This window comes from Sus scrofa, chromosome 1 (assembly GCF_054392235.1).
Source record: "Sus scrofa isolate SSC_HxYL_T2T_F1_AM1 chromosome 1, Sscrofa_HxYL_maternal_Yorkshire_Landrace_v2.0, whole genome shotgun sequence".
NCBI classification, from domain to species: Eukaryota; Metazoa; Chordata; class Mammalia; order Artiodactyla; family Suidae; genus Sus; species Sus scrofa.
The window spans coordinates 261,321,784-261,335,505 of record NC_139383.1 but is presented as its reverse complement, the minus strand read 5'-3'; the positions used below and the strand labels follow the sequence as shown (position 1 = coordinate 261,335,505).

General features: G+C 44.9%; 1 protein-coding gene across 8 annotated transcripts in view; it reads left to right on the top strand.

Annotated features, from left to right (window-relative positions):
* PTPN3 (protein tyrosine phosphatase non-receptor type 3) overlaps positions 1–13,722 on the top strand; it is a 122,793-nt gene that overhangs the window by 61,681 nt on the left and 47,390 nt on the right. For all 8 annotated transcript variants that reach the window (XR_014825168.1, XR_014825171.1, XM_084992103.1 and 5 more), the window contains 5 exons: positions 1,561–1,681; positions 3,048–3,135; positions 6,044–6,132; positions 7,554–7,617; positions 9,762–9,934. Coding sequence is in view for 6 of the 8 variants with exons in the window: in XM_084992103.1 (XP_084848229.1) it covers positions 1,561–1,681; positions 3,048–3,135; positions 6,044–6,132; positions 7,554–7,617; positions 9,762–9,934 (535 nt within the window). In the remaining 2 variants the exon portion in view is untranslated. The remainder of the gene's footprint in view (positions 1–1,560; positions 1,682–3,047; positions 3,136–6,043; positions 6,133–7,553; positions 7,618–9,761; positions 9,935–13,722) is intronic.

The window sequence follows — 13,722 nt, the reverse complement described above, 5'->3', positions numbered from 1 at the left end:
TCTCCTTTGGAAACCATAAGTTTTTCAAAGTCTGTGAGTCAGTATCTGTTCTGCAAAGAAGTTCATTGTGTCCTTTTTTAGATTGCACATGTCAGTGATAGCATATGATGTTGGTGTCTCACTGACTGACTGACTTCACTTAGCATAATTTCTAGGTCCATCCATGTTGCTAAAAATGCCATTATTTCATTCCTTTTAGTGGCTAAGTAGTATTCCATTGTGTATATGTACCACATCTTCTTTATCCATTCCTTTGTCCATGGACATTTAGGTTGTTTCCATGTCTTGTCTGTTGTATATGGTGCTGCAGTGAACATTGGAATACATGCGTCTTTTCAAGTCATGGTTTTATCTGGATGGATGCCCAAGAATGGGATTTCTGGATCAAATGGTAGTTCTGTTTTTAGTTTTCTGAGGACTCTCCATACTGTTTTCCACAGTGGTTGCACCAATTTACAGTCCCATCAACAAACAGTGTAATAGGGTTCCTTTTTCTCCACACCCTCTCCAGCACTTACTGTTTGTAGACTTTTTGATGATGGCCATTCTGGCTGGTGTAAGGTGGTACCTCACTCCAGTTTTTATAGCAGATGGAAAAGCAGTCTTGGAGAAGGGTAGCAAGAATCCTTGGGTTCCACAAGCTAGATTCTTGGCTGCCCACCTTGGGTCCTTTTTCTTAGTCTCCTCAGGAATCCAGATACCCAGGTGGTTTGAGTCCTTAGGGTAGCTAGGTACACTTGCACACGTTGGGCACTGCACAATTCTCAGGGATACCTGTCACATCATACACATCAAATGAGTCATGCCTGCAGATGGCAGTCCCAGATGTCAAAAGAGAAGGACCAGGGACCAGCCTGAGAGTCCCTCTGAAAGCCCTCCTCTTCTAATCCTTCTGCCGTTGCAGGTCCCCAGCATGATTTCCCTGACTCCAGACTCTTCAGCCTTGTGCATTCCCATCCCCCCCTACACACACACACACACAGTGGCCTCTGAACACATCCTTGGTTCCCTTTCTCCCATACTTCCCTGAATGTCAGGGAAATAGATGCAGACTGTGGTTGGGTCATGGTGACCTCTCTTCTGCCCATATCCATTTTTTTTTTTTTTTTTTTAGAGCCGGTAGTCCAGTGTTGTAATAACCTTGGAGTACTGTAGAGTGAGCCGGCACAGTACCCGCCATAGGCGCATGGCATTTTTCTGAGTGATTTCTCTTGTTTTTCTGTATCCAGGGGTACGAGCACAAATGCTATGCTGACCATAGAGTATGGAACCAGGTGTGGGATTAGAATAGGACCTAGATTGGAATAGGCCACCCTGTTTCCTCCTGGTGTGCCCTTGGGGAGAGAGGATCCCGCTGGAGCATGCATGACGGTCCTTGATCTCTGGTGAAGCTTCAGGTGACAAAGGTGGACTCTGGAGCTACAAGAAGCTCAGGTTCAGGTGGTGGCCAGAATGTCTCGGGAGAGTTTTTCCTATTAATGTTTTTCTTGTGATGCTGCAGGTGCTGTAAATATAGACCATATTGAAAAAGGTGCTTTCCCCCCAATTCTGTCTTGACAGCTCATTTTGGAGACCATGATTCGTCCATTCATCCTCCAGGCTATCTTTCTGATAGTCAGTTCATACCGGATCAGAACGATGACTTTTTAACAAAGGTGGAGTCGCTGCATGAGCAGCACAGGTGAGAGGAGGGCCAGGTGGCCTACTTTGGGAACTCAGGCTGGGAACTGTCAGATCTCCTATCCTCTTGTGTTTGATGTCGTCTCCTCTTGCTTTTGCTCATGAATCCTCTTTCAAGATGTCGGGGGTTTGTGAACCTTTGAGCTCTTATGATGGCAGATATATTTGGCATCACTAGCCTTTCTGTAAAGCGTGAAATCCGGTGAGAATCCAGGATGATTGACTATGTTCCCTTTCAGGATATCATTGAAATCTGTTAATTCCTGAAGGAAATACCCATTTTAAATGTGACTGCCCTGCAGATTGACTCTAGCAGACAAACCTTTTAACAGGTTCCCGCATTTAATGCAGTGACCATTCCTTCAGGTGCTGTTGAATAGACAGGCAGATGGATGTCCATGCGGAGCTCTCTCTGGGTTCAGTCTGTGAACCCCAAGGCTGCCTTCCATCCAGAAGGAAGCACCAGCCTTCCACAGCTGCCTCGGGCCAAGCCTCCACTCCAACAAATTCTGTCTGTTCTGGCCTCCACTTCCCTTGTCCCCTTTCACTTAAAGCCACAAGGGCTCTGTTCAGTTCATGTCAAATAAGGACCACGCTGCCCGAGAAGGCCCGGTCTCTAAAGGGGCCTCCCATTCTCAGAAAAGCCATAAAAACAAAGGCCCAAGCAGCCAGGGTCCCTTCAAAAAGGCACCGCCAACCCTTTCACCCAGAATTGCTCCCCAGGCAGGAGCCAGCATCCTAAAATAGTAGGGTGACGTCTGGAGTGTGAGGCGGCTGCTAAAAGGATAGAGAAAGGCAGAAAGACCTAAAGAGCACAGACTAATTTAGCCACTGGGAAAAAGTAGGGCAGGAATTCTGAAAGGTGACAGTCTTTATCTCTGGGTATTAAGAACCCATTAAATGGGAGATACTATTTAATGAAAGAGTAAGAAGGCTTGATGAAGTCATATTCAGTGGACAAGAAGAAAATCCTGGTTTAGTAACATTTAGGGTTCAGTTGTTTTGATAAGGCTTTTTTTTTTTTTCTTCCTTGTGCTTTTCTTTTTAGAGCCACACCTGCAGCATATGGAAGTTCCCAGACTAGGGGTCCAATCGGAGCTGCAGCTGCCGGCCTACACCACAGCCAGAGCAAGGCCAGATCCACGCTGCGTCTGCGACCTACCCCGCAGCTCACGGCAACGCCAGGTCCTTAACCCTCTGAGCAAGGCCAGGGATCAAACCTGCATCCTCATGGATACTAGTCCGGTTCTTAATCCACTGAGCCACAGCAGGAACTCCTTATTTATTTATTTTAACAAGGCATTTAATAAATTGGAGTTCGTGTTCTGTTTATTGAGTGAACTCTGCATCTTCTCTCTTCTTCTTAGTGGGCTAAAGCAATCAGAAGCTGAATCTTGCTTTATCAACATAGCACGGACCCTCGACTTCTATGGAGTAGAGCTGCACAGCGGCAGGGTATGTACCTTGGGCACACTGTCATTCAAAAATTATTTCCATTTTAATTCCTGAAAGTCTGAAAGCTTCTTTGAAATTACCTCATTTCCAGTATAATAAAAAAAACACTTTTTTAAAAAGACACTAGAAAGATTTATAAAGTAACATTAAGTTTAGCTAGCTGCTTATCCAATGGGTTTTTTCATGTCTGCCTTTGTACTTGAAGACTTTTTACTTTGTGGAATCAGGGGGGTAGAAACAAGTAATTTTTGTAAGACGAGCTCATGGTTAAAGAAGCGAAAAATGTATAGAAATCCATTTTCCAAGTGACCCATTAATGAGCCAAGGTTTCTACTATTTAACCTCAGTGCTGCTGCTCAAATTGGAGCTAATTATGTACTCAAATATGATAGTTTTTTTATTATGATGGTATGATTATGGAAATCAAATATTTTGAATCAGTCGTAACTTTTTAAATAAAACTGACTAATGTCTGTCATCTACTGAGCAATTTCTCTCTGCCAAATAGAGTAGCTTATTTATTTCCTACTGTAATGGCATGAGGTAAGTGTTGTCATCACCCCCACTTTATAGATGGAGAAACTGAAACTCAGGAACTTGTCAAAGGTTACTCGGCACATAAGTAATGGCCTTTTATGTATTCTACCTATAATCAGCCCACATCATATCCAAAGGAAGCAAATGTTGGTTGAACACCTAGTCCTTACTAGCCATTGGTCCAGGTTCTTTAATGTGAGACCATAATGTCTCACTTAAAGATTATAGCAACCTTGGGAAATCAGTGTTCTAATCATCCCATTTTGCAGGTGGGAAAACTGAGGCTCAGGGTGATGGAGTGAATGACCAAACTTTACATTTATGTAGTATTTTTGCAGTTCATAGAAACACTTCCATTTCTCTTGTCTCACTTCAGTCTATGCCGTGGAGAGCATATGACATAGATAATAAAGTAGGAAACAGATTACAAAAATCAACTTTGTGATTTGCCTGTTAATTTTTATTCCATTTGCAAATACAATTTTGCCCGGTAGAATGCTGTGGAGCCCTTTCTTCGGTGGTGAAATGGGCTTTAAATCTGCCCGAGTTGATCTGTAACTACGAGGCTCCCACGAGGGTCTTGAGGCCAGTTGATCACTTGCGTGCCTGACACCCCCAAGATATCAGAGGGAGCTGGGTTACCCTTGGCTAGGCTGCACCAGCCAAAACCCTCTGAATATCAATAACTTGGTTCACAAAGCTTATTCCTCAGTGGCTCAGAGTCTGCCTGGGTCCCGGTGGCTGTCCAGGGCAGCCCTCCTCTGTACAGTGACTCAGCAGCCTAGGCTGCTCCTATCTTGTGGCTCATCAGCCAGAACTAGTCAAATGGTCTAGCTGCAGGAGCTGCAATGTGTGGAGAGGGGCACGGGGACTTAGTGAACAAGAGCTGTCCATGTGGCCGTGGCTGGCATGCAGACTGGAAGACCACAGAGCCAGGAGGTTTGATCCACGTCACTGGCCCACTCCAAGCATTTTTTTATTTCTTTATTCTGTGCTCGATTTTGATTTTGTTTGCTAATTTTCTGTCCCACTTGTTTAATATTTCCCTCTGTTCTAATCCCAAGTATCATGTTTCAGTGCCTCCCTGGTTTTCACCTTGCACGTGTGGTTTTGCTTTAAGTATGTGCCTTCAGTTGGGTGCCCCATGGTGCTTATTCTCTGGACTTTCCACGGTATCAGCAGGGTTTTCTTTGCCCGGTTCTCCAACTCCCCATATTCATAAACGATTTGTCCCACTACCTCCTGAGAGGTGAAAGGGATGAACCTTTATTATACCTACCACATGCCAAGCCCTGGTCTACCTTCTGTACTTACCTTCTCTAAGTTCAGCCTGATAAAACCTTTAGAGGTGGGTTTGATAATCCTTATTGTACAGAAGGAAAAATTGAAGCTCAGTATCTCAAACCCACACAGCTAGTAAGTGGCAATCCTAAGTAAGGTTCACACTCAGTGCTTACTCTGCCCCTTCTTTAAAATCACGAGTATCTCATTGGGTAAATAGCAATATAGATGACTTAAGAAACTGTTGTCCTATAAAATTCTCATTACTTGGAGTTCCCATTGTGGCTCAGTGAGTTAAGGCCCTGATATTGTCTCTGTGAGATTTTGGGTTCAATCCCTGGCCTCACTCAGTGGGTTAAGGATCCGATATTGCCACAAGCCGTGACACAGGTCATAGATGTGGTTTGGATCCAGCTCCAGTGGTGTAGGCCTCAGCTGCAGCTGCAATTCAACCACTGGCCCAGGAGCTTCGATATGCTGCAGGTATGCACATCGAAGAATACACTAAAAAGAAGAATAAAATTTTCATTACTTGTCCTCTAATGGATTTAAAACAGCTTGTAGTCACTGTATCTTTACTTTTTTTTTATCCTAGCACATAGGCTCTTAGGAAATGTTGACTGGACTGGATGTGCAAGCCATATTTATTTCTTCGTTGGATTTAAGATCAGTAGTTCTGTGCTTCATTTTAATAGTTAAAGGCTTTTCAGTGATGTGAGTTGAGATTTGGTTAAAGCTGTGCAGAGGGGTGAGGATTCTCTGATTTAATATGGGATCTGATACTAATTATTGAAAATGTAATGGCAAATGCTCATTTCCATGATTCTGTGGAATAAACGAGCTTGCCTGTAAGTTTCTAAACCAGTGGAACCCAGGTGTGGCTGTCAGGCAATGTACCTGCACTTAAAAGGATTTGGAGCAAAGTACTTGGATCTTAAGTATTTAAGAGGAGATTTTTGCCTGTTTTCTGTAATATCTTCCCTTTGGAGCTTATACATAGTGCTATTTATAAAAGCGTAGGTGCTTGAGTTCCCAGAGGGCATAAGCATGACAGTAACACACTGTGAATCTGAGATCTTCCTCTTTGCAGGATCTGCACAATTTAGATCTAATGATTGGAATTGCTTCCGCGGGCATCGCTGTGTACCGAAAATATATTTGCACAAGTTTCTATCCTTGGTAAGTGCAAACCAGTTCTAATTACTTTCTGAATCATGCTTTTAAAATATGCTGAACAAAAGTAATGGTACCTCTAATGTTGAGCTTTTATTTCTTAAAAAAGGGACAGAGACTGCCTCCCAAGTTTTTACCTCTGATCTCTACAATTAATCCAGATTCAGTACTTGGGAAAATTCGTTCAGTTTTTATGGGCATCCCCTTCCGGCTCAGTCACCTTCTGGTTTGGGATGTTCTGTGAAATGTGGATAAAATGGCACAAGGCAAGGAGTTCCCATTGCGGCTCAGCAGTTAATGAACCCGACCAGCATCCATGAGGACACGGGTTCAATCCCTGGCCTCTCTCAGTGGGTTAAGGATCCAACATTGCCATGAGCTGTGGTGTAGGTCGCAGACACGACTCAGATCCCACATTGCTGTGGCTCTGGCGTAGGCCGGCGGCTACAGTTCTAATTCGACCCCTAGCCTGGGAACCTCCATATGCCTAGGGAGCGGCCCTAAAAAGACAAAACAAACAAACAAAAACAGACAAACAAGAAAAAGGCAGGAGGCAAGTTTGGAGTTAAGACATCCTTCTTGGGCAGCCCATTAGCCACGATTTAGAGAACTTCCTCTGGGCAGGAGCTGAATTGTCAGTGCAGTTCCTTAGTTATTAATTGAAGGTTCATCAGGTACCCAGTTCTGGTCTAAAAGCTAAGGAGATCCAGCAGACTTAAATCCTTACAAGTCTGAGAAAGGCAGTTCTGAGGGCTTCGTGGTGGAGGACTTCAGAACACAGGCTCAGATCTTGGCTCCAAGCATCCTGGTTGGGTGATCTTGAGCCCTTAGGAATGTCTCCCAGCCTAAGTTTCCTCATCTGAAGTCTAGGTATAATATACGTACATCAGGACTGTTGCAAGCCTTCATAGACGGGCTGTTTGTAAAGCTTTAAGTAGGGGACCTTGTATATAAAAAAATGTTCGGTTAATGGTAGCTATAAATATGTTACTACGCAAACAGTAGAGAGGCTGCTTGGACACAGGGCTATTAAGTTGCGGAAGAGCTGGGGTGTGGACCCAGGTCTGTCTGTCCTGCTGCTGCTCCACACTGCCCTCAGCTGTCTTCCCCAGGTACACACCAGCTCACGCAGAGCTTCAGTGTCACAGAAGCAGCTGACAGCAAAGAGAGGGCATTGCCCATGGTCCTTGTCATTTAAGAGCTGCATCATAATCCAGTGGCCCTTATGCGCTGCTCAGCTTCAGTCAGCTACGTGGTGTTCGGCTGAGGTGATGGGGCCGCAATCCTTTCTGCACTGAGAGCTCTAGAAAGCCGAGAGCCTGCAACCATCAGGATCACAGTCTAGACGACACACATTGAGAGGCGTCCGCTGCAACCCAGCTGATCCCTGATGTGCTTTTTGTGTGCTGTGTTTTATTTTTTTGCAGGGTGAACATTCTAAAAATTTCTTTCAAAAGGAAGAAATTCTTTATACATCAGCGACAAAAACAGGTGAGTTGTACCTGTGCTGTTTTGGTTCTTGTGTTCTTAGGCACTTCGGCTCTTAGTCCTTCCGCAGGTGAAGGGATTTGCCGTACATATAACGGGGAAGAAAGAGCATGGCATAGGGTGGAAAGAAAGTGGATACCAGGTCTGGAGGGCCCAGCAGTTCTCTTTGAAAATCACTCTATTTATCTGGCTGGAGCTGTAACTTGCTTTGGAGTCGGAGACGCTGAGTTCAGATCCTAGCTCTTCCAGTTACCAGCTGGTCGGGTTACTTAATTTCCCCTAGTCCAGGTTATCTTGTTTATAGAAATGCAGCAAGGCCCACCTCTCAGGGAATCGTGAGGATTAGATAGAAGCGCCATGGGTCAGAGCACCTGGCAGAGCCCACCGCAAAGCAGCCATAAAGGTCTGCTATGACCTTTGACGTGTCTAAAATGCAGTGGGGAGTTCCTGTGGTGACTCAGCAGGTTAAGAAACCGCCATAGTGTCTGTGAGGACGCGGGTTGGATCCTGGGCCTTGATCAGTGGGTTGAGGATCTGGAATTACCGCAAGCTGCTGGGTAGGTCGGAGATGCAGCTCGGATCCCACGTTGCTGTGGCTGTGGCGTAGGTCAGCAGCTGCGGCTCTGATTCAGCCCCTAGCCCAGGAACTTCCATGTGCCACAAATGCAGCTTTAAAAAGGAAAAAAAAAAAAAAAATGCACAATGGCCTTGCATATATGTCTCATAGGAGGAGTCCACAGCTCTCCTGATAACTCAGTTTGCTTTTCCACATGGAGAAGCGTGCCTTAGAGGTGATAGAACCCACAGTGTGTAGTGGAGGGGCTGGAATTTGAGCCCATTATGAATCTGAGGTGCCCGCCCTTCCCATGATACCACCCTCTGCCTTGTTATGCCGAATATTTATTGCTTACTGTCACTACATCATCTCCCAGTTTTTTCAAGATAATGTATACTTAAAATGGCTCCGCATCACAGCGAAATCCTAGAAATGAGAACACCAAAGCTCAGAACAAGCTAGGACTGGAGTCTGCATCTCTCAGTCTCCAGATTTAAAGTGCCACAAAAAAGCACAAATAACTTAACACGAGAACAGAAAACCCAAACTCAGGTCGGATGGAGGCAAAGCAAATGAGCAGCACGACTATTGTAAGTGAGCGCCAGATTTAACTCTGCTTTGTGGACAGCAAATAGAGAAATCCAAAGCGTTATAAGATGCTTGCTGTTTGATAGATGAAAGATTATTTCTTCAGGGGAGAGATTTTTGCCCAGAGCTAAATTTTAAAAGGAATGTACCAGACAGCCCTTATCTGGTTGCTCCAAATATATCCGACCTGGAAAGGTAGGCAGATGTGAGACGAAAGCATTCATGAAAGACACACAGCTGCAGATAAAGAGCAGATTCTGGGCATCTCTTTTACCACAGTCACAAAGATGGATAGCAAATCCTGCTCTTGAATATTCTTCTTTTTTGCAGGGAGGGATGTATTATTTTATTTATCACTTAAATTTCACGAACAATGCTGGCCATGCCGTATTGTTCAGATTCTGGAAATGAAGACAAATGGACAGAGAGCTTTAAGGATGCAATGTTAATTAAACACAGCAATAATATACTAACAGAAAATCTCATGGGTGATGTAACTCTACTTTTGTACGCAAATGTAGGGACAAGCCCTGCATTTGGAGGAAAAGCTCAGGACTAAACAGAGAGGTCCTTGGTTCGTTGGTTGCTGACAGAATCTCCCCTTGACTTCAGACTTGAGACAAACCAAGAGGGGTGTCAGTACACAAAAACCACCGACTTCAGGACAAACAGTAACAGGATCAATTGGCAAGAGCCAGTTCATATGGTGGGGCCGGTCTGCTGCAGATCAAGTCCGGGTTCCTTAGATCAGAGCAGGTCTAGACACAGAATGGTTAGTGCATTCTTCTGAAATCTCTTGTTTCCCAAAGAGTTCCTAGGATGCTGTTCTCAAACAGGGTTGAATATTCTCATAACCCTGGTTTGTGGCCCAGGGCATTTTGAAGCCAGTTTTCTGCCGTCTGTTATATCTTAACCTAATTACCACTGATGTGGGCATAAAATGCTCGAGACCTCCGCTCCTGCAATGGTGCAGATGAAATCTCTACTGTGTTTTTCCTCCCAGACTGAATCCAGGGAACATATAGTGGCCTTCAACATGTTAAATTACCGATCGTGCAAAAACTTGTGGAAATCCTGTGTCGAGCACCACACATTCTTTCAGGCAAAGAAGCTACTACCTCAGGAAAAGAATGTTCTGTCTCAGTACTGGACAATGGGCTCTAGGAACCCCAAAAAGTGAGTATGCTGTAGGGGCAGTCGCCACGCTAGCCTGGGATGTCAGCATGTCCCGGTCCCCACTGGAGCGTGGACATCCTCAAGGGAGGGGACGACTTTGCCCACGGTCTCCAGCACTGGGACCAGAGCTGCTGGTGGACCTCAGAACCATGGACAAAAGTCTCCACACACACACAGGTACCTCTCCTAACCCCGTTGCTCACTTCCATGTCCTCACTTCCGAAGCACTCAGAGCTCCCCAGCAGCCAGAACTGCAGCAGCTCCACTATTAGGGAATCACAGGGCCATGACTCAGGGTCATCTTGATGTCACTAAGACAGCCTCTCCTACTGAATGTTACTTCCATAAAATGCTCTGTAATAATGCATGAATGAATGAACAGAAATAAAGATTTTCAGAGTCAAAGGACTTTGGCATGTACTCCATACAGCAGTCACAAGAGAGTAATAATTAAGCTGGCAGTTGTTGGGTGCTTACTTTGCACATGCATATACTTCATTCTAGTTCATTCTTACAGCAATTCCGTGAGTACTGTTATCCGTAGGAATGATATTTTTAAATATTCAATGGCAAGTATGTAGAAGAAATCTACATTTAAAATTTTTAGATTAAAATGTAGTCTCTGGGGAGTTCCGGTTGTAGCACAGCGGCAACAGATCCGACTAGTACCCTTGAGGATGCGGGTTCAATCCCTGGCCTCGCTCAGTGGATCGGGGATCCAGCGTTGCCCTAAGCTGTGGTATAGGTCGCTTGGATCCTGCATGGCTGTGGCTGTGGCGTAGGCTGGCGGCTGCAGTTCTGATTCAGCCCCAAGCCTGGGAAACTTCCATATGGCGCAGGTGCAGCCCTAAAAAGCAAAACAAATAAATAAAGTGTAGTTTCTAAACCAACCATGTAATTTCTATCTTTGTATATGTTTTTATTCTAAAACTGCCTTTTAAATACAAGATGTAGCAGAAATTGCTTACACATTATTGTCTAAATTTTTCGGTTTGAAAAGTTATTTTTGTGATTGTTTTTATTGATGTGGCTGTTACAGACTAAATGATGCCCCTGTCTGACGCATTATCTAATATGTGGGGATTGTATCAGACTGTTGCAGTGCTTTTCCTATTACATTGGTAATCAGTCAGTAGCTTTCTAGATTGAATAGGTAGCAAGTATCTGTTAGGATCCATGATAGTATTTTGGGGGCTAAATGCTCACTCTCACCTTCTGATGAACCAGGAGCAAATATATTTTCCTAGTTTTTAGCTGATAATACTGTCTTTTTTTTTATACACTCAATATCTGTATTTCTAAACACACTGGAAACATAACTTATCAGAATGTAGCATTTCCTTTGGGTGCCAGCTGAGAAGCAGCATAGTAAGCAACTGAAAGCTTGGACTCTTACTGAGAACCTGGCTTTAAATCCCATCTACATCAGTTTTGGTTTTTTTTTGTTTTTTTTTTTTTAGTTTTTTTGATTATAGTTGATTTACAATGTTCTGTCAATTTCTGCTGTACAGCACCATCTACATCAGTTTTAATTTAATTTGCTTCTGCACTTTCTTCATCTATAAAATGCAGCCAACACAGAGGATTTTTTTTTTGGGGGGGGGGGGTTACATTTGTGGCATAAAAAACTACCCCTGTTTTGGGAGTTCCTGTCTTGGCACAGCAGAGCCAGTCCAACTGGGAACCATGAGGTTGCGGGTTTGATCCCTGGCCTCACTTGGTGGGTTGGGAATCCAGCATTGCCATGAGCTGTGGTGTAGCTTGCAGATGCGGCTCGGATCTGTCATTGCTGTGGCTCTCCCTAAATTGGGAACCTCCGTATGCCGTGGGTGCGGCCCTAAAAAGACAAAAAAAACCCAAAAAACAAAAAACAAAAACTACCCCTATTTTGGTGGCATAAAGCAATAACCATTCTATTATGTCTCAAGATTGCGTGGGTCAGGCACTCAAGAAAGGCATGGCCAGATTATTCTTCTGTTCCACCCAGTATGTACAGATTGGGGATTCTCAGTGAGATGCAGTTGGTGGCTGGGTTGATCTGAGGGTCCGGGACCTCTTCTCTCACACACCTGCTGTGTTGATGGAACAGTCAGATGGCTGGGCTCATCTGGGCCCCTCACCCCCCTGTGTGTTCTCAGGGCCTCCATGTGTGGACTCTCACAGGGTATTGGATTCTTATACAGAGGCTCAGGACTGCAAGAGCCTAAGGCAGAAGCGGCCAGTCATCTTAAAGGCTAGGTCTAGACCCAGCACAGCTACTCTCGGTCAAAGCAGTAGCCTGGATTCCAGAGTCAGAGAGTTTGTAGCCAACTTGACTCTGCCGCTGGGGGCGGGGCTGGGGAGGTCACTTGGGACATTGGGGGTGACTCGTGGCCACAGGTCAGCAGTCCTTGACTACCAGTACCAGCTTCAGCATCCTGGCAAATCTCATCCCTCATTATCCCCATTTCATAGATGGAGAAACTGAGGCTTAGGGTATGTGATTTGTCCAAGCCCTAGAGATACAGTTATACATTTGCAAATTGGGCCCCCTGAAAGCTTCCACGTAAAAGAAACTTTTTCAGTATTTTCCATGCTTGCAGGACAATAGAACACTTCTTTTTCCAAAGAGTGACTCTTAATAACCTGTGACGCCTGCATCCTTTGGGGAGCTGCTACATTAAACCTTTGAATCATCCCACTTGCCCCTCTGGTTCCAGTGCTGTGTTCTCGATCAGCAGTCACTTGGTTTCTGATGTAACATTCTTCTGGTGCTGCTGCTGTGAGCATTTTGATCAGGGTGACCGCCTAATTTCCCATTGTGAATTAGTGCCTGGATAGTTTAGAGGGTGTGTCCTGTGTTACCTGTGTTCTTTGACCTTTTTTGTCCTGTTTTTTTGTTGGTTTGCCGGTTTGGGGCTGCAAGGAAATGTGTGGAATGTTTTTAATAAGACGTGAAAACATTGTTTAAAATTTAGAAAGACCAGAACTGAGTTTCTCCGAAACTGGATTCAACCTCCATCCTTTCAAACAGTGCATTCTCTGAAGGGTCAAGATAGCTGAGATTTAAAGGCTCTAGGTAGGAGTTCCCATCGTGGCACAGCGGAAATGAATCCAACTAGGAACCATGAGGTGGCAGGTTCGATCCCTGGCCTCACTCGGTGGGTTAAGGATCCAGCGTTGCCGTGAGCTGTGGTGTATGTAGGTCGAAGATGCAGCTTGGATCCCGTGTTGCTGTGGCTGTAGTGTAGGCCAGCGGCTGCAGCTCCGATTGGACCCCTAGCCCGGGAACCCCCATATGCCTCAGGTGCAGCCCTCAAAAGACAAATGAATAAATAAATAAATGCTCTAGGTAAAAATAAAATTCAGAAGTAACCCCCAAGGTGGCCCATTCAAAGAACATGGCCTGAAACTGTGCTGTCTAAGCATATTTTCTCAGTCTGCTCTTAAAGAGTTCTTGGTGATTTACGGTGCGGGCTTCTGCCAGCCAGGATGACAGGCAACACCGGGAAGGATAGTTAGTGCCTGTACTCATGCCAGTGTGAGTAAAGTGAGAATCCCTTGAAGCCACTTGAGCTGTGTTTCTACGTTAATCCTAAAATTCCTTATCTGATAAGGTTTGGTCATATTCTGAAAGCAGTTTTGTTACTTGCCATAGTAAGGATGCGAAAGGAAAGGATAAGGCAAAGCCAGGACAGAGAGGAATCTCTTCTGACCGGTGGACCCCCGCTCCTGGTAGCCTTGCCTGGGGTCAGCAAGGGTTACCCAGCCATTGGTCAGGGAGGGACCACATGTACACCGTTTCACTT